The sequence below is a fragment of the Nuphar pumila genome, unplaced genomic scaffold, assembly GCF_984573655.1.
Source record: "Nuphar pumila unplaced genomic scaffold, dmNupPumi1.hap1.1 HAP1_SCAFFOLD_395, whole genome shotgun sequence".
NCBI lineage: Eukaryota > Viridiplantae > Streptophyta > Magnoliopsida > Nymphaeales > Nymphaeaceae > Nuphar > Nuphar pumila.
In genome coordinates, this window is record NW_028323324.1 from 18,195 (window position 1) to 38,313 (window position 20,119).

General features: G+C 50.9%; 3 protein-coding genes across 3 annotated transcripts; 2 read left to right on the forward strand and 1 right to left on the reverse strand.

Moving 5' to 3' along the window:
• Nucleotides 1-947: 947 nt before the first annotated feature.
• LOC149810298 (D-cysteine desulfhydrase 1, mitochondrial-like) lies at nucleotides 948-8,212 on the reverse strand. The gene is made up of 6 exons (XM_089994302.1): nucleotides 8,135-8,212; nucleotides 7,241-7,375; nucleotides 4,836-5,066; nucleotides 3,320-3,523; nucleotides 2,340-2,562; nucleotides 948-1,219 (listed from the first exon to the last, which is right to left on the reverse strand). The coding sequence occupies exons 1-6, from the start codon at nucleotides 8,210-8,212 to the stop codon at nucleotides 948-950; spliced, it is 1,143 nt and encodes a 380-aa protein (XP_089850428.1).
• A 6,200-nt stretch (nucleotides 8,213-14,412) lies between these two features.
• LOC149810299 (proton/sulfate cotransporter 2-like) lies at nucleotides 14,413-17,061 on the forward strand. Its single transcript, XM_089994303.1, has 5 exons — nucleotides 14,413-14,628; nucleotides 14,813-14,869; nucleotides 14,978-15,295; nucleotides 15,762-16,176; nucleotides 16,718-17,061. Exons 1-5 carry the CDS (start codon nucleotides 14,413-14,415, stop codon nucleotides 17,059-17,061), a joined length of 1,350 nt encoding a protein of 449 aa, XP_089850429.1.
• Nucleotides 17,062-17,445: 384 nt separating this feature from the next.
• Nucleotides 17,446-18,866, forward strand: LOC149810300 (proton/sulfate cotransporter 2-like). Its single transcript, XM_089994304.1, has 4 exons — nucleotides 17,446-17,731; nucleotides 17,993-18,371; nucleotides 18,510-18,655; nucleotides 18,751-18,866. The coding sequence occupies exons 1-4, from the start codon at nucleotides 17,446-17,448 to the stop codon at nucleotides 18,864-18,866; spliced, it is 927 nt and encodes a 308-aa protein (XP_089850430.1).
• Nucleotides 18,867-20,119: the final 1,253 nt, after the last annotated feature.

Consider the following 20,119-nt stretch of genomic DNA (forward strand, 5'->3'; position numbering starts at 1 on the left):
AGCATTTGTGCGCTCGGTCCGGCAAGAACTCAGCTGTGCTTTGTGCCGTGGCAACGGGAAAATGTATTACCGGTCCATGTTTTGTTTTGCACAGAATGTGGGCCGGCAGTTCATGCCGGGTTGTGAGCAGCCGGTTGATGAGGCAGGTGAGGTGTAGAGGGGTTGGTGTGTCGTGTTGTAGCGCTCCTGCTTTGCTCTCCCTTAGTCTTGTCGGCTGGCTGTTTTGATTGTCCTTTTCTTTCTTTCTTTGTTTTCCTGTGTGTTTGGTTTGATGTTCTTTCGTGTGTTCTTGAATTGAGTCGTCCTTGTCTGCAGTTTATTTCTGCTTTGCTTTCCCGCTTCGTAGTTTACACAGATTTATTTATAATTTCCAGTTGCTATCAGCACACCATGCATCTTGAGCCAAACATACTCCGTTTGTTAGATGCTACATTTTCACCTCCGATAGCTTGTCATCACGTTCATTGCTCTGCAATCCAAGTGTCCCACCACGCAGAGGTTCAGTATCAAGGCGAGGATACGACTCGTATGATTTCTGTTTTCGCAATATGTGTGCCATGCAATCGCTGTGCTTGGAAGCTTCAAATTCCTTGCACAGACAGTACCAATGATGTATCATTGGCAATGATACAGTCTTCAATGCAGCATATGGGCAGTGGTCATTCACAACGTGGCATAGAATGTACAGAAAGTGACGGTCACCTCATCAACCCGGCGTTCCGCAAACCTCCGTAGTTGCGTCCTCTTGTGGGGGATGCTGCATCCCTCCATTTAGGCGCAAACTCAGCTCTGGTTGTCATTTCATTGATACTCGATCATAAATTGTCAACGCTGCCTTTTTGTGCCGGCATAATTCTTTTTATTTAATTCACTTTCAACAAGTCAGCCAACTACAGGTGATGACTTGTGACGTGAAGTCTTGATGCAAAGCTATAGTGCTAGTGCGGCTACGCCGGCAGCCCATCCACTTGCATCCTGCAGACCCGGTTCATGCCCTCAACCAACGGCTGGAGTTGGCTGACTTTATCATACATGCCAAGCAAACCGCCAGTGTGAACAAACAAGACTTTTCGCCCTTGCCACGCATCTGGACGAGCCTGCATGTCTGTGAGCATCGCGTGGAGTGCCTTCCCAGAGTAAACAGGGTCCAGCACCACACCCGTCGCCACTGCAACATCCTGCATCGTCTTCAGCTCTGATTCCCTGCGCGACGAAGCGCCTGTAAGCATGATACATATTTTCATGACACTGCCGCATGGACATTGTAAATGTCCTACAACATCAACCCCCCAAATTCATGCATTTACAGGCATCCCGGCCCACAACTAACATTGTCTGAGAGATTGCTATCGTGAGAATGTGCGAGGAAGAATCCATGCAGCTGAGGTGGTAGAGTTGCATTGATGACCTGCTCGATGGTGTGTTATGTTGTTGTGATATGCGTCCATGGTGCTTGTCACTCAGAAGGGTAGCGGTCCATCGCGTAGTCGTCCAACACAACTGACACCTCCATCGTGTCAGAACATCATCAGTGATGACTCATCACATGGCCATATGACGTTGTCTCGTCTTAACATTCACGGGCGTGTACTATTCTCTCGTCGAATGTTTTTCGTACACAACGTCACAGCGACAGAGTTGGCATCTTGACTTCAAAATGCGCGCGATATCCAAACCGTCGCACACGTCTGACACCTCCATCGTTTCATGACGTAAGCACGTCGTCATATGACGTCCACATCCATGCGTTTAAATTGTCTTGAAAGTTTCACGTCTTTGAAATGTCCAAAGCGTCAAATTTGACATTTCTGAATCGTCTGCAGCATTTTCCCCAACCCAACCAATAGGGTTGGGGTGGGTGGGATGAAACGTCAAGCGACGTCGTGGTTCGACCATGTACCGTTCCGCCCACTCTGCGAGCCTGAAGGGCGAGCTACAGTGCAATCGTGCCCGAGGGGCCCGCGAGGACTTGTTTACTCAGCATTTTCGTGGCAAACCTCTTTCCTTGCAGGGTACAAGACAAGGATCTATGACGACGCGACAGGTCATTATTCGTATAAGTAGCAGCAGCAACAGTAGCAGTAGTAGGTAATGTTATTGAATCCCGACTCAAGAGAATCCCTCTCCGTCGTTTCTGACGTTGTTGACGATGGTGTCTGGGTGGCTTTAGTACAGCGCCTGCCCCCTGCTGTTCCCTAGGTGCAGCTTGCTGCGCCCGGACTTGAGGCCGAAGCCCTCTCAGCAGGCTGAACAGGTCGGTGCTTGCGTTGCTTTTGGGCCTTCAAGTGATTCCTGATTGATTTTGTCCCGTTCTTTTTCAATTATTGGCACACACCTACTGATGGAGTAGCCAGCTCCCTTACACTGAATCATGCTCACCATGCTGCGAGCATCTCCGCTGCACATGTCGCTCGTGGCCCCCAAGTCTCTGAAGAGGTCGTCCATGAACGAATAAAAGTACTGCTCGTCGTCACACACCCCGTACCCTAACACCCTTGCGCCGTAACCACTCAGTCGATTCGCCAGAGCCAACCCCGCTGTTGTTGCTCCAGATCCACATGCCTGCAAACACATGCCCGGGATTTTGTGTACAAGATGAGCTGCGGCGGCCATAGCAAGTGCGCTTAGTCACAAGATGATGTGTGTGTCTCTGTTGAGATGTACGCCTCAATATCAAGTGTTGCTAAGAACTGTCCGTGTTGGTGTGCAAGCATGTGCTGTGAGCCCTGAAATCGCACGTTACTTTGGACCAGAATGCAAGGAACAAGATGCAGCATTACAGCTGACCAGTGAGATGAAACAAACCAAACCTCCTCTGTGCTTAAAAATGTTTATAATTGAAGCAATGCCTCGACGGCTACGCGGTCAGCTCTTGCAGTACAGTTTCAGTCTGTCTGGTTTGGATTATGGCATGTGAGCTCACCCACGTGTGTGCGTGTACCTGTGAGCACGTCTTTCAGCAACTAGGCTCCATCAATTGTAAACACTGAGGCCTCGATCGCGCTGCGCGCGCTCTCAACTCTCGCAACGATGCTTTTACGTTTTGGCAACATGCCATCAAGCAATGCAAACACTCGCCTGTTTCATTTTCGGCACATTACGGCTCCATGGACCGGCCTGTGCCAAACATTGTGTGAGGCGTGCTCACCTTCGTGTGTATACGTATTCGCCTTCCTAAGTTGCAAAAGCTACGTTGCAATCACAACCATGGTTCATTACACCAATATGGCTGCTGCACTTGGAGTTGCCAATGCCCAGGTGGAAACGGCAGTGATGGAAAACGGCGGAAAGACACGTCAAGAGGTCTGCAGTCGCGCACCATGGCAATGTCGGTGAACTTGACGTCCAGGTCTGTGGCTTGGGAAACGATTTCGTCCATGCAGTGCATGTAGCCCCAGCATCCAAGCGCATTGCTCCCCCCGACGGGAACCATGTATGGCTTCTTGCCGCTGGCCTCAAGCTGAGCCCGCAACTGCTCTCCTAGTTGCACTGAACCCACCGCCATATACTCTGCTTTGGATACCTGCGATGTCGCCGCAGCTGAGGCCGCAAGCACTCTGTGAACATCAAAGTGACTTCCCTGTGGGTGTTGCTGAAGACATGGCGAATGCATGCAGGAAACACCCGGGCAATAGAAATGCCCGCCATTGGTGCTGGTGGTTGCCTATGTGAGATGCTTGATGCATGGTATCTCAAGTCAACTGTCCGGCTCGACGCAAGTTGTCCCAACAGCCTGTGCAAGGGGCTAGATAAACCGGCAAGAAGACAACAGCCGGCGACGACAGACACGGCAGAGGTCGTTATGTATGCAAGAATGTTTCGGAAAAGACTCAACTCCGAAGACATGCATCGTCATTTGGGGTGCTGCGCCCTTACCCAGTGAGCACACACGTGTACAATGGAGGATTGGGGCCCTTCCCTTAGTAACTTTGCCCAGGCAAACTCGTCATGACTGGCATGATCACCGCGCTTTCTTTTCAAGTCGGACTGACACGTCGGCAGAATGAGTTTGAACTTGATCGAGTTTGAACTGCAGGTTAGACCACCCCCCGCTAGGAGCCCCCTCAGAAGCGGCAGTAATCTCTCATCTGTTTGGCCGCAACAATACGTCAACGCCTGATAGCGCCCACACGAACAATCAGACGCAGACTGTGTCATGCCATTAGCCAACACGCTGCAGAGCATCGCCCCAATTTGCGTGACAGCTGGCCTGGTTTCCACGAAATATGCCAATACAAAGTGGCATGCCTACAGCATCTCACCCCATATGTGTTGTTGATGTGAGTGTTGTGGTTGGCCAGCAGGTGTTGAAACCACGTTTGGTTTGAGGATGGCAATCCAGGTATGCTTGCCTCAGGTGATGGCATTGGCAATGGTAGCATTGATTCCCAAGTAGTACTTGGAGCTGGGACAACATCTCGGCATGTTGATGCTTGTTTTGGGTCCGGTGTCCCGGGAAAGCAGTGCTTTGCCAGATACAGGTTCGACCCCATCTCAGTCACAAAAGAACATACATGCATTTTCATGCATCTGGGCCCACAAATCACACGGTGTGGCAAAATACTGCGGGCAGATTGCAGGCAGAGGCGAGAACAAGGCACCTGATGGACAAAGCAGCCTTGACGGCGTTGAACGAGGAGGGTTTGAACAAACCAATGTCGTGTGTATCATTTTGGGGTGCTATCAGGGTCGGGGTCTAGCAAGCGTATGGCACCTGATGGATGTAGCAACCTTGAAGACGTTCCACAAGGAGGGTTCCCACAAGAACAAAACAATGTCGTGTGTATTTCCTTCTGTGCTACTCTCGGGGTCGGGGTCTAGCAAGCGTACGGCACCTGATGGATGTAGCAGCCTTGAAGGCGTTCCACGAGTAGGTTTCCCACAAGGCCAGGGTCTTGCTCACATCCATTGGCGGTGTTTCTCAATATGAGGTGGACCTCTAGGCCGAGGTAGCGTGCAGCGGTGGCCGTCGCTCGGCAGTGGTTTGATTGTATCCCTCCGATGGTGATGACACAGTCGCACCCTTCCCGCTTCGCCTCCGCCATTAAAAACTCCAGTTTCCTCACCTGAATGCTACGATTGCCGCCTTTGGTCCCCGGCATGGCCGCGAGGGGCTGCGTGTCATTTTGATAGAAGGGTGACCGAGAGGCGCAATTGTGGCTGGAAGTATCAAAATACTTATAAATGTCTTTGTCTATTATATTATTATTACTACAAGCCGTTGCGGACCCTCCGGGCCCGCCCCGGGGCGAGCCTCCCGGACTTGTATGACGGCCTTTGACACCTCCAGAGGCTTCAGACATTGTTGTATCTCAGTCTTGGATGCACGTGGACGTTTCGAAAGTTTCCGTCAATTAGGTTGAATGCCGTTGAGGTAATGATGCATTCTGCACGTTGATGGTTGAACGATGGATCAATGTAATGTTGAGCGTTTTCTGAGGGTGCTGTTCGTTCGATGTTGTGTTTGTCGATGTATTTGTCGATAGATGGCAAGCAGTTCAAAGAGCGGTTCGGTTCGTGAGCATACTCTTGACATTACGTCGCGTCGATGAGTTGGTTGTCCAAGACTTGATTATCAAGTATGGTATAGTCATGCATGTTTCTGTTCACCTAGGCTGGTGGTTCGCAACGATTGACGTTGTCGAGGACATGCTGTAATAGGGTTCGATGCACCAACGTCCCAAAACGTATGGACGCATGGAAAGAACATTGCACATACGAAACGTGACGAACACATGGAAACCTCCATAAAGTTGTAGAGAGTTTGATGCATAGAAGGTTTTAGTGAAATGCGTACGAATGCTCAACTACGCGTTGGCTGACATTGCGTCACTTAGCGTCATACACGGACGCACGCGAAGAGAAAAACGCACATGCAAGTCGGCACGAACAAAGGCATCGACAGAGGTTTCCCGGACGTTCTGTAGAGTTCGCGTTCTAGATGACTCCGGAACGTTCTAGGAAATGCGGACGGATATATATATATACATACATACATACATACATACATAGATCTTGCGGCGGTGTTGGCGAACGCTGGTGGCCGTGTGGTGAAGGCTGGCTTCGTCAGCAACGCGCTGAAAGAGCTGAGCATCAGCTTGTGCCGCGGCAACGCGCTCATGTACCGTCGCGGCCTCGGCGCTTTGGCGCGTGCGACGGGCACTTGTTTCACTGCAGGCTTGACTGTTCCAACTGCTGACGTTCAATGAGCGCAGCTCTCGTTTGAGTGTGTTGTGTTTGTTGTCTGCGGCTTGTGCTGTCGTTATTCTGTCTCTCGATGTAATCATACATACATACATACATAGATCTTGGCGCCGCATCATAAGCCGCTCGGGAACCGCATCGTCATTGGAACCAGCGATCCGCGCGCTGCCTGGCGCAAGAGGAGCTGCCGTGTCAGCGAGGCACACAGACTCGCGCGGTGACATTCTGCTCATCCTACCGGACGGGCTCACTGTCGTCGACATCTCGGTGGTGCACCCGTGTGCGTCAACCTACGTGCGCGCGGCGCGTGTGGCAGGCGGAGCAGCATTGGTGCGGGACGACGCGAAGCGGGCAAAGTATGAGACGGCAGACCCTACTGGCTACGCATTCGTCCCGCTTTCCCACGAGTCTTTCGGACGAATGGGCACGCCGGCGATGGAGCTGTTGAACTCCCTGGCGGTGTTGGCGAACGCTGGTGGCCGTGTGGTGAAGGCTGGCTTCGTCAGCAACGCGCTGAAAGAGCTGAGCATCAGCTTGTGCCGCGGCAACGCGCTCATGTACCGTCGCGGCCTCGGCGCTTTGGCGCGTGCGACGGGCACTTGTTTCACTGCAGGCTTGACTGTTCCAACTGCTGACGTTCAATGAGCGCAGCTCTCGTTTGAGTGTGTTGTGTTTGTTGTCTGCGGCTTGTGCTGTCGTTATTCTGTCTCTCGATGTAATCATACATACATAGACAAAGATACTATATAGTATCTTGATAATCCTCCTTGTAATCAGCTGAGAACATAAACCGTATGACATGCATATTTTCGCCATCGCTACATGCTTTGTTCGTCCCGTTGGTGCCAGTACTGTGAGACAGAGGAGCATAAGCGAGTGTGCCTTAAAGCTCTCGATGCTGGGCACCCCGTCTCACGCTCCGCGCCGCATCCTGACATCACATGAGCACACAAGAGGCCTTGAAATACAGGGCTTTTGGCGAATCTCTAAAGGTCGCAGGGTATGCATTTGCTTGCGACTCCATTTTTGTACATACCTTGTTCCCACTCATCTGCATGCCGGAAAGGTCGTCTCGCTTGATGTACAATTCTGTTCCCGCTGGTACGCCTGGCACTTGCCACATGTGAATGGGAGTCGGGAGCATCGCCAGATGGTACTTCTCCGTGGGAAGCTGCAAAATAGCCAATGCGTTGAAGAACGACAACGGCAATGTTGCCACAACGCACTTACATGCAATGGCCTGCCATTGATGTCGGTCCGTCGGTGTTTGCTTGGTTGAATTGCCATGCAAGCACAGGTGACGCCCTCATTTATGCACAACATGAGTAGAAACGCCAGGCCATCCTGTTGTCAGTAGTACAGGTCATTCCCAACAGGGCCGCGTCCATTGTTGGTCGCCAATGCGCCGTTTGAAAGACCCGGCTATTCCAGTGTGGTCACGCACGCGTGTGAAATATGTACGGATCCAAGGCACTTTGTGAACACACTTGCATGAGCACACTTGCATGAGAAGTCGACCTTGCTGGTAACCTCGCAGCCTGCAGCGTGCTGCCGCGGCAAGTCTCGAACACAACTGCACATGAAAAATGCATTGACTACTGGCACGCAGCAACATGTCCTCTGTTGGGTGACTGAACGTTTGTTGCGCACGGCAAGCGGGTGCGGACGACGCACATCGGGTATACACACGGGTGTCCATCCGGGCTAGTGCAAGTTATCTTCATCGGAGTTGTTGTTCACCGTTTGAGCGCAGCAGAGATAGGGCCATTCTGCGCGTGATCGTATCAGTATTGTCAACATTCGCCACATTATCGCACGCAGAAAGGCGCAATGCCGTCATGATCACATATAAACCCTAATCAAACCCAATGCGGGTGCTCGTCTCAAGAAACGGATCAGCCACTTGCGCAGGTAAAGCTTGCTAACATACCTTTTGCAGATTCTTCGCCCATGACGGAGGCTCATATGCTTGCAACTCCAGGAACCTGTGCGCGTTCGATCGCGTCATCGAACCTCGATTGCGCTTGGTCCAAGGACCTTGCCAAGGACCTTGGCGGGGCTTGGAGGCTGCCAAGCTGACACGACCACTGTCAGCGCTGAAAGAACACGCACAACTGCTCAGGGGAAGCAGCGACGTGAACATCCGTGTGCAATGTTCGGAAGATGAAGGTCGTGCAGGCCTTCAAACCAGCTGGTTCAATAAGTATGGGTTACCTGATTCCAGAATAGACGACCTGGCAAGAATAACTCATAATGTGATGTCATCCGCAAACTGCATAGGCCATAAATGGCGTAGCGCCAATTGATGAGCGAATTTTCTTGAGATAGCTTACAGCATGCGCATACATGATGTCTGAACGCTTGCAAGTGAGACAAGAAGTAGATGTTTCTTCAGGAAGCAACAATCAAGGGCTTTCGGACGCGGCTGCGTCTCTGCAGGCAGGGATCGCAAAGCTGACAGGAGGTCTCGAAAACTGCACTATCTCAACGTTGGCAAAGGTGCACCAGCTGGAGTGTTCAGTAGCGAAACTGGAGACAGCTTTGTCGCATTCCGTCATTGACCTTCGACTTCTTTCTCATTCGTCTTTCGTCGAGAACCTTTCGTCACAGGAACCATCACCAGCGCACCTTCCCCATGTCAAGACATCAACCCCTGGCGTTTGTCAAAGCCAACGTGAGCAGGACCCGTTTAAAGAATTGCACCGTAAGCTAGTGGACAAAAAAAAAACTGTTGGTGTAGTCACTCCACATGTTTATGGCACCAGTTCATACGAGCAAGATTCTGATCTTGGTGTCAACTACTGGAGCAGCGCTCTGGCTCAGCCACCCCCAATGCCAAGGCCTGAGCCGCAGCCCGAGAAGCCCTCAGGTAAGCTTCCCACCCAGCATCAAGATAGACCATCAAGTCCTCATGATGTGATGACTGAATTGCAGCATCACTAACGTGTGCCACGCCGTTGTGTAGGGCACAATTTTCACAGTGCGACCATCGTCATGGTAATCCCATCAAACTAAACAACGGTGTTCTGCGAGAGCTGAGACCGCCTAGCGGTTGAGGCCTTATATGTGTAATACACACCAAAAATGCAAGCAGTTCATGCCCGCATGGAAGCCCAATGACAATGGAGCATAAAGCAGCCAAGTGCCAACGCTCTACTTCACCTTGGGCATGTGACACACCACCTAGGTCAGGGCCTCAGATGATGATGCATCATCTGCCGACAGCGTTTTGCCAAAACGGGGTTCAACCCCCATTTCTGTCCCCCACATTCATGTAAATGCACCCAACTTTCACTCTGCCCGACGGAACACTGTCTGCTGATACAGCAGTGGTGTTGACTCATTGCACCGTCATGTCCTTCTGTAGCCCACCTCAAGGAAGGGTTTCTCATCTGCACTTTGTCCAAAAGCTCTGGGCGTGCACGACGAGGTGCAAGGCTTTCACTCACAAAGAGCCTTTCTTTGTGCAGTGGGCACTTGGATGGTCCCAGACTTCCACGAGGTGATGGTTTCTGCACTGGGAGAGACATCTAGCCATGCGGCCAGCTCAGTGTCGCTTCCTGACATCTCAGCATCGAATGGCAACACAATTGTGAGGGCCCGGAGGAGCGCCACTCTGCCGTTTGCCTTGGGAATCGACTGCAGCAGCCCCAAGCAGCCTGGCAACGTTGCATCTGCCTTGGACGGCATGGGTCCTGAACGCCTTCACTCAGAGCTACCACCACGCTCCCCCGGTAGCACCTGAGTGGTCACTTGCCGTAGCTAAGTGATGATCATGTATCGTTTTACAACACTACCGCATCCACGTGGACATCGGCAACTCCAACTACTTGGGAAGTCCATCGGGAAGTAAGGTCTGATGATGATGTGTCTGTTCACAACATGACCGTATCCACATGGACATTGGCAACGCTTCCGCCAATTTCTGGTCTCATCGCACGAAGCTCTCTCTCCCAGTCTGTGGGTCACAGATACGGCAGTGTTGTTAATCAGTGGATACCCCATCACTCAGCTGCACCTTGTTGACCATGGGTGTTGAGTTGACGTTGACCTTCGCAACTGAATCGATGGATTGCTGGCAGCTGCATTGCCAAAAAAGAACCCTCGGCTATTTTTCATTCGAAGTAGATGCCATTTACGGATGCTCGATGCTGCACGGTTGCTGAGTGTCGAGCTGCCTTGTTGAAGGCATGGTGAAGGCATGACTTGGCACGGACGCTAGTGTCCCATTCGCTAGAGCCTATTCACATTGGCGGTGCCGTGTCACGTCTCCAAGTCAGGGGAGATCAATTTTCGTCGGAACATCCATTACGAGTATCATCATGTTGTGGAAGAAATGACAATCATGGTGAAATGTATGCATCTTGTCACGTAGGTGGATTTGCATGGCATTGACCTGTGCATCAGGTCACTGTATCGAGCTAGGGACAAGGGACGACCATGGCGCTCAACCATGCCAAGTGCTATGGGGAAATGTAGTGTGCGTTTCCCGACGTTTAGGCGCGAGATCAGCCATAGCTGTCGACGCTTACCATCTCGGGTGGCGAATCTTTTTTTGCTTTGTTTGCATTCCCCGACTCTGTGACTGGTTCTGACGTTCTCGTCGGTGGCAAAGTATGGAGTTTGATGAGTGGGCACAGTTGCGTTGGCAGTTTGAACAGCCATGACCAGAGCTCTAAGGCACCAAATTGCGACAATCAGCGGCTGTCAACTTCCCACATACATGCTGACATACATAATGCCTGCTTGACCAGAGCCTTGACTCAGTGAGTGGGTGTAGGCGAGTAATTCGGCCAATTTCACCATTCTAATCGTTAACCAGACAACACGGGTGTATTGAACAGCAAACAGCGCTTGGCCTCTACTTGTTGATCTCTTGTAGGTAGCTCGTTTGCTTGCGTGCCCAGGATGGATTGGCTCCATCCATGGGGCATGGACTTTATATAAACTTTAAATTTGCCAGGATAGGTGAAACGCACGCACAAATTTTGAACATAGCCTAGAGGTATACCTGAATGAGTCACAATGGCAACATTGCCCGTTTCAACGCCGGATACCTGAATGAGGCATGGAGCAATTGCAAATGGCAATTTGCCATTGATGGCAACGATTTCAGCGGGTGCGAGAACCCCATACGGTATGGGCCATATACGTACGTCATACCGGGATTTATTTGGTTCAGGTAAACGGAAATTACCGTCTGAATCGCGGTTTGTTCGAGCGAATCCTATCGAGCCAGTTCAGAGGGAACGATGGCAGCAAGTTTGAATTCAAACTTTATTCGATAGTGTGTTAGCACCGCCAGCTGCGCGTGGCTCACGCCGTGAGAAGATAGTAGTCTACGATGTGTCTTAAACTACTATCTTCGCGCACGCGACTTCAGTGCTTTCTGAGGGCCTGATAGTTCCAATTCCGGAGCGTCAGCAATTACGGAACGTCGGCCGCAAAGGTGTCTTACCGTCGCCAGGGTGTGTTACAGCTTGTGCTGGAGTGGGTCTGTCTCTGCGTACTGATGTATGTCGTAGTTTGCGCTGAGCAATCAATTGGTGGTTAACCAACGTTGGGTGTGTACATGTGCGTTCTCAGCCCGAATGCTATACTATACCACAACGATGCATCGTAGACTGCGGTATGTCGCCGATGTGTCAATACAATTTGGTGGTGCTTGTTTACGGGGTTGGAAAGCGACTAGGAACGTTGCGGTGCTGATGTACACTGATGGTTTTGAGTATACTAGACTTATCCACAGGCACAAGCTTTTGAAGGCAACACACATTTTGCGACTTTGCATAGTTCACTTGCCCCACCGTGATTGTCATTGTACAAGTGCACCTCTGTTCCATGTTGCTATGTACAACTTTGCACCCAGGTATCCACTTTTTTGGCGATGCAATTCTGCGCTCTCTAGACGTTTATGCAGGTTCTGTGCTTTCCTTGTGCGCACATGTGGCCATCTTAAACTAGAATATCATGGGATATTGACACCATCATCCACAATTACGTTCTGGACTTTCCGATACATGCAAGGCATACATGTACATCGGAAAGCATAGTGCTGTTTGCACAGTCAAACCACACCTGCGTGGTACGAGTTACAAAACACCAGGAAGATGACGCCAAACATACCACGCTTACGGCTTGTAATCGAACATGATATAATGCACCTGAACAGCGCCTCGGATGCATCCGCAAAAAAAATAAAAGCATCCACGAGGTGACGTAAACTGGTTACGTACTCGTTACCAGCGGTGACGTAACTGCAGTGCAGTTTTTCTAGCGACTTCGACCCCAGACCCTATGTACTTTCAGACCTCTAGGCAACACGATCGACCAGATAACTTTGTTAAGCAAGAGAATGATGAAATTGTGACGTTTTGGTCCTGACAGTTGATCGGGTCCGCTATTACCTAAGCAACGCAGGGGACATGGTCATTGCTCCTGTCTTCGTTGATGCAAGAGCTGTCCAGGACGCGTTTGTGTTGCATCGGACAAGTGCGCTATGCATCAGCCGTCATCCATGATGTTAAGTCGGATTCGTTTTGTGGGGTGTGATGTCTGCAGTTAATGAATGTGTGACCAAGCCCTGAGGCCTCCTGGGCCTGTCCAGCCATCAGCCTAAACCGGCGGCCAATTCCGCACCCGTCCTTCTATTTTTGATGAAAAAATTGCAAGCCAACCCATTCTTTTCACAGCTTCTGCGACAAGGGCTGCACTGATGTTTACGTACATTATCACCTGCGACAGCGGAGTGCCTCGAGATTTCAGCGCAAGCTATCTACTCCTTGTGAGATAGAATCTGCGACATACGGCAAGAAGCGTTAAAAATCGGTTGCACTGAATCATCAATGCATGGTCATTTATTATATAAGTCTCTCTGAGCGACAAGGTCTCAGAAGTAACTGACATTCGTGCTGAACTGGGTTGTCTGCCCACCAAAAAGCATCCCGCAAGCTACAAGGTGAGCGGTGGCCATCCCCTCTTCAGATCGACAGCTTTGTTATCAACGGCTGATGCACGTTTCGCGTCTAATACGGTACGAAGCGCGTTCAGTGATGTTGGGTGGACGAGTTGTGTGGCGTGCACGCCTAACCCTACCGCTCGAAGGTCTCTCCTGCCTCGCTGCAGGAGGGGCTTAGGCCTGAAACTAAGAGCGTATCAAGTGAGAAACAGACACTCATGCAAAGTTTACATTATGTCTTGCTTGCATCTCTGTTTACACCCTACGGTTCCTCATGTCGATGTCGCACTCGCAAGGGTTCGCGTGCAGCCTGTGCGCGCAAAGCAAGTCTGTGAACCCCTGCACACGATGTATTGCATTCATGCAGATTCATTTCGTTGTGTATCTCGTCTGGAATATGCACATGTGTGGCGCGTTTACGTGCTTGCGTGTTTGCTTGTCAGTGGTGTAGCCAATGTGCACAGCTCTGCTGTTCACAGAATGGCCGGTGTTCAGCTCTTGCTAGTTTGCCTACATCAAAGTACGGAACAAAACTGAATGTTCGATCGATTGCACGTAGGCGTGTGTGAAGAACATGACCGTCTGCTCTGATAACTGTTTTTCTGTTGAGCGGAACCATTGTTCTTGCCGCGGCAATGTGACCCCCGATCACCGAATCACCTTCATGCTGCGCGCACTCTTTGCACCTGGTATAATCCTTTGCTGGCCGAGCGTTACCTCGATAACCACACTGGTCAGTTACGCACTTTCGTGGCTTAGTACCTCACAGTAGAGTTAGTTATGTAGCTCCAACGTTTCGCGACTTTAAAACCGAACAAGGGGAAGAGTTCCTGAGAAATGTTTGGACACAGCAAAAGTGTTGTTCCGTTCGGTGTGCTAGTACTGGCATGAGATCAAAACCCCGGGAACCACCGATGTTACAACCACGCGTTGCCGTCGGAAGCGACATAATGTGCAGTGACGGCGCCAACAACACCCTGGGCCGAAATTACAGCGCCTGAAAGACCGAGATGAAATGATTGAAGAAAAACGTGTTCTTGTCGGGTCCCACATGTTTGGGCAACCCGCAAGATTTGTGCACAGCGCAGATGAGTAGATCTAGTCGTTTCGTTGACCATACGAACGCACCTAGGCATTTCGTACTCCTGCCCTCCATTCCCTTCATCACTTGCATTTCGCAATGCCTATATGGTACGTTGCTGATTCGATGGGTGGTCTGCAGTTGACGGGCCAAAGAAGTTCTAGTAACCATGTCCGACACCAAAGCGCACCAGGACTCCTACACCCGAGTGTTCGACGACAATGAAGCAACGAAGGGCCACTCGCCAGACCAAAGCGTGGGGGCTCGCATCAGCAACTGGATTGCCAACCAGAGGGCTGCTCATGAGCACCGCACAGCCACCTACACGCCCCTGGACTGGTGTGCTGTGGTTTTGCCCTGCATCAGCTGGCTGAAGAAGTATAAGGTGTGAAAATCTGCCCTACTGAAATAGTTCGTGCATCAATCACCCTATCATGTGGACTTGGTAAGCTTGTCGACTATTCCGCTAGGGAGTTGAGTTAAACTGTTGCAAGGCTGGCATGTATTCGCAACACGCCCTGGTTAGGTATACCTAACCTTAATGGCCTTAATGGCCCTGCATCAACCAGGCATGTATTCGCAGCACGCCCTGCAAATTTGTTGAGAAGCATGGATGTCACATGAGGGTGAGTTAGTCATTTGGCTGGTGTTGTTAATTCACCTTAGTGGTATGCAGACCAGATTCACTTTGCAAGGGTTGCTGCTCAACTGATCAGGCGACGCAATTGATGCAGGTGAAGGAGTATTTGCTCAGAGACTTCATCGCTGGTGTGTCGATTGGATGCATGGTGGTCCCTCAGGGCATGTCGTACGCCGTTCTTGCCGGTCTGCCTCCTGAGTTCGGGCTCTATGGTGCGTTTGTGCCAGTGCTGATCTATGCCGCCTTTGGATCGTCCCCCCAGCTGGCTGTCGGCCCTGTGGCCGTCACGTCTCTTCTGCTCAACACTGGTTTGCATGAGATCATCGAAGGCTCATCGGCAATCAAGGATGGCAAACCAAAGGGCGACGCTCAAATCCAGCTCCAGCAGGAATACAACGATTGCGCCATCCAAGTATGTTGCTGCCTTAGCTGCTTGTCTACGCACTCGCTGGTTAGACCGAGAACGACTGGTAGACTGCCTGGCAAAGATGCCTGCTGAACAGCCATCACCGAACTTTGACTTTTGTTGCTACTTTCAGTCATGTCATGGCACGAGAGTAGCAGAGAGCAGCTCCCATCAACAGATCCCTGCAATAGCTCCGATTATGTGCCATTTGCCCAGTGCATCTGCACTACTGTCCCTGATACCTGCATCAAGCTGAATCTCAGATCGCGTTCCAGGTGCCACTTGCGCAACTACCATCCCGTTCTCATAGTATCATGCTGAATCTCAGTCGCGCTCCAGGTGCATTTTTTGCCATGCATCTACTGGTTACTTGACGCTAATAAGCTAGTACAATCTCGCGTGCTGCTAAACAAGAGTACTGAACAACGAAAAGAACGAACGTGTTTCTGATATCCGCATCGTGACATTCCAGGTTGCATTCTTGGTGTCCATCCTGTATACCGCTGTTGGAGTCTTCCGACTGGGTTTCCTGGCCAACTTCCTATCGCACTCCGTCATCTCAGGGTTCACTTCGGGCGCCGCCATCATCATCGGCCTGTCACAAATGAAGTATTTCTTCGGAGTCAAGATCCCTAACACTACGACCGCCATCGAAACCATCCGAGAACTGAGCAAAGTATGGGACCACTCCTCTTGGCGCGAGGCCCTCATGTTCTCGGTCTGGCTCATTTTGCTGCTCTCTATCAAGTACGTTGCCAAACGCTTCAAGAGGGTCTCGTGGCTTCGCGCTATTGGTCCCATCACTGTCGCACTCCTGGGTATCATCTTCGTCAAGGCCATGGACCTTGGAGATGGCCGCATCAAGATCATTGCCAAGATCCCCTCAGGTACGATACTCCCATGATCAGTGTTTCGCCATACCCTGTCGTTTTTCGGGTCCAGATGCCCGATAATGCATGCTTTATTTTATTTCTTGGCACGAAAGTGACTCCCATGATCAGTGTTTCGCCATACCCTGTCGTTTTTCGGGTCCAGATGCCCGATAATGCATGCTTTATTTTATTTCTTGGCACGAAAGTGTGTTAAGTCACATGCTGTCGAAGCACTAACATTGATGGAAGTACATTGATACGCCAGCCACAATGTGTGGTCTTGACATGTGCATGCAACCATGTGTTCTGCATGGTTGGCTGTCATGTGAGGAGGGAAGGGATATGTCGTTTGGATGTCAGACCGTCAACAAGACAGTGTTTGGAAGGGGGGTTCGAAGCTGCAGCGGCACTTTCCATAATGCATTATGCTGCTGCTTGTCATAACATGTTGGCATGGATTGCAGATGCGTTCTTGGACATGTGATTACAATGATGAATGTGAGATTGGACTAGCCTGTTATGTATACTTAGTGACAAACACCTCGGGGACATTCAGGCCTGCCCTCCCCTACAATCTCCACCTGGGGCCCTCTCTTCAAGGGCGAGACAAAGTTTGGTGAGCAGATGAAGCTGGCCATTATTGTCATGCTTGTCGACTTCATGGAGTCGATCTCTATTGCCAAGATGCTTGCCCGCAAAGGAAAGTACCAGATCCAGGTGACTCAGGAGATTATCGGCCTCGGCATTGCCAACTTCTTCGGCTCCATGTTCAGCGCCTACACTACCACGGGATCATTCTCACGATCTGCTGTCAGCGCCGACGTCGGCTCCAAGACCGGCCTCTATGGTGTCTTCACAAGTACGACATCTTCGTACACTCCACAGGGACCAGCTTACTGATGTAGTACTTGGGAAGTAATACTTGGCGTGTTGCTGCAAGCACTCCATCTTCACGACGATCAACCATACTTCATCGTCAGTGATGTTACTCTTTTATTCAGAGTACTGCATACATATGAGTATTTGCGACTCCAAGTAGTATCTAGGTGAGCTTGATGCTGATCGTTCTGGGCGCATGTGAGCATTAGCATGTGGTCCCCTGCATTGACAGATGTTGAGCGTTCTGTGTGCCTGTGAGCAACCTGACTGCAAACCTTTGGCGTTCCATCACACCTGGCGTGAACACAAAGCTGCCTCGCCCATCAGCAATTGAACCCCCCTTCAGCCGGCCCCAGCCCCCCCCTCCATCCTAACTAACCTCACCAGCGTGCAGGTATCGTTGTCATGTGTGTGCTGCTCTTCTTGACGCCCATCTTCAAGCTCGTGCCATACAACGCATTGGGAGCGATCATCGTGTCAGCGTGTATCGGACTGTTCGAGGGCAAGGAGGCAATTTTCCTGTACAAGGCCAACTTCCTGGACTTCCTTGTCTGGATCGCTGCGTTCCTCACCACCATCCTTGCTGGAGTTGAGATCGGCCTCGCCGTCGCCATCGGCCTCGCCATCATCCTCGTCATTTACCAGTCAGCTTTCCCTCACACTGCCTCCCTTGGCCGTCTGCCCGGAACAGGTGTGCACCGGGCGGATCTGAGACTTCCTGCGGCATGTGTTGACGTCGGGATTGCTTGCGTACACATCTGAAATGCGCATCCTCGTGACCCATGTCTGCTTTTTGTGCAATTGATGCGTACATATGATGGCTATTGACCCTGTCAATCCACATCGACTCCAGTACCCTGTCTGCGAGTCGTTTCTCCCCTGAACATGGGTCCCTCCATTTCACAACTGTCATATTCACAGATGTCCTTTGTTTATCAACGTTCTGTTGCAGGCGTTTACCGAAGCACCAAGCAGTACCCCAACGCCATCCAGCAAAAGGGCATGGTTATCATGCGTGTGGATGCGCCCATCTACTTTGCCAATGTCGAATGGGTCCGCTCATCGTTGGAGAAATACCTGGCCGAAGCCGAGAAGGAGCCGGTCCTGTGCCCCATCAAGTTCGTCATTCTGGACCTTTCCCCTGTCCCCTTCATCGACGCAACAGGCATGCACGCGCTGCTGGACCTGGTGACCGAGCTGAAGCACGTGGGCATTCAAATGGTCCTCTCCAACCCCAGCGCCAGCGTCAAGGCACACCTCGGCAGGGTTCATTTGCTTGAGGCCGTCGGCAAGGAGTGGGTGTTTGTTCGCACCGCTGATGCTGTGGATGTGTGCAGCCGCGAGATCCTGGAAGGCAGTGGTGCGCATTAATTTCCCTGCTTCCTCTCTGTTCGCTCCCAGCCCCCATCCCTTTGCTTGAATCATCATACCAGTCAGGATATGACACCTGCTTTGCAACATGAGTAAAGGTTCCCATCACCTCCTGCTGCTGTTATTGTCTTGGGAACCCGGTCTCCTATGGAAAGCTGTTATTGTCTTGGGAACCCGGTCTCCTATGGAAAGCCGATTGTGGACAAGACAGATCTGCAGCATGCTGGCTATATTCGGTGTGACCGTAACACCACAAAGTGCAAGAAAGCAGGATAGACTTCCGACTTCCGCGGATGGAATGTGCGCGCTTGAGCTGACCCTGAACTCCATGTTGTGCAGATCATGGGCTGAAGGATGACTACGCCGCCCGAGGCGTCGGAGAGTCGCAGGAGATCAAGGAGTCGCCGGAGGAAGCCTCCGGAATGCTTCCCATCAACTGGCCTGGCCGCAAGTAGACGCTCGTCTCGATGTTCTGAGCCTGATCTGGTTGGTCCTCTTCAAGGATGATGGGTTTGAGCATGCGCCCGTACATGTGAGATTGGATAATGCTGCAAGCCGCAATCATGCCAGTTTGTTACCGACTGGACCGCATTTTTGAGATCATCCAGATCGTATCATGTTGCGGCGTGCTACCGATAAGAGGCATCCAGATGCCCATGACGCATCGTGACCTGTGCGTGCTCGTTCCCTGAACTACAGAAGACCACTGATCCACACCGAGACCTTTGTTTTGCGAGGTGGTGTGTTGAGTTCTCAGTATAGCATTCTTTATTGTCGAAGAAAAGTAGCCAATAACGGCTCGCACTCGCCTGTTGGCGATACTTAACATAGTGTGTGCACGAGAGAGGCCTTCAGGTAGGAATGCTTGGATATGATAGGGTACCAGCTAAGATTCCTCATAGGTTATTCTCTGGTCAGTTACTCATTTGTGCCACCCATACATAGCATCTCAGTCAATGGACAACCATGGAGCACTTGATTGCTGTCCAAGCAAGGGCAAAATCGGTCGTGGTAGCTCAGTGCAAGCACACTCTTTTCCACCCTTTTACATGCATTTGCCACTGACTTTCTGTATATATATTGTACATGTAAACTGTGGTACACAGTTTGTAACTGGAGATTCCTGCCATGATAGAAAAACGTCGGAAATTTGGAGAGATACAGATGTGTCGCACCTTCCAACCAGCATTCTCGATCTCTACTGTATCTGTAACAACTGCCACTCAAAAACTGTTTGTTGAATGTATTGTCAAAGAAGGTAGTAACGTGATAACCCTCGGCAGGGGACATCTTCACTCAGCACGACTGGTGACGCAGCAATCTGCACATCCACAACATCTTCGTGTCATCCTGACACAGGCTCTCTCACAGGCCGCCACAGCGCCAGTAACTTGCTATCAAAGTAATCCATTCATCTGCTCCTCAGTTCCTTCGTACTGAGGCTCGGCAGCCTGATACTCTAATTATAGACCAGAGATTGATACACATCGCGGATGTACCTATTCCATACATTGATCGCTTCTCAAGGATGCCTCTAAACAATGCTACGATAAGCATTCGACCACTTTACAGAGTACTCGATGGTGTATATTGGCAAAAGCATGTCGTTTCCCCGGGCATCGAGCAGTCGGACGCCCGAGGGTAGGGGCCAATTGGCAAGGAGAGGTGCAGAAATTTTCAGTGGACATTTTTGCCACGACCTGAATAT

Bases quoted from the DNA above. Each gene is read 5' to 3' on its own strand.
- LOC149810298 (XM_089994302.1), bottom strand. From the start codon at position 8,212: ATGACGCGATCGAACGCGCACAGGTTCCTGGAGTTGCAAGCATATGAG. The intron at 7,376-8,134 runs GTATGTTAGCAA...GCTATTTTGCAG, and splicing joins GGGCGAAGAATCTGCAAAAG to CTTCCCACGGAGAAGTACCA. The intron at 1,220-2,339 runs GTAGGTGTGTGC...TCATGCTTACAG, and splicing joins GGGAGCTGGCTACTCCATCA to GCGCTTCGTCGCGCAGGGAA.
- LOC149810299 (XM_089994303.1), top strand. From the start codon at position 14,413: ATGTCCGACACCAAAGCGCACCAGGACTCCTACACCCGAGTGTTCGAC. The intron at 14,870-14,977 runs GTGAGTTAGTCA...CAATTGATGCAG, and splicing joins AGCATGGATGTCACATGAGG to GTGAAGGAGTATTTGCTCAG. The intron at 15,296-15,761 runs GTATGTTGCTGC...GTGACATTCCAG, and splicing joins ACAACGATTGCGCCATCCAA to GTTGCATTCTTGGTGTCCAT.
- LOC149810300 (XM_089994304.1), top strand. From the start codon at position 17,446: ATGTGTGTGCTGCTCTTCTTGACGCCCATCTTCAAGCTCGTGCCATAC. The intron at 17,732-17,992 runs GTGTGCACCGGG...GTTCTGTTGCAG, and splicing joins TGGCCGTCTGCCCGGAACAG to GCGTTTACCGAAGCACCAAG. The intron at 18,656-18,750 runs GTAACACCACAA...CATGTTGTGCAG, and splicing joins TGGCTATATTCGGTGTGACC to ATCATGGGCTGAAGGATGAC.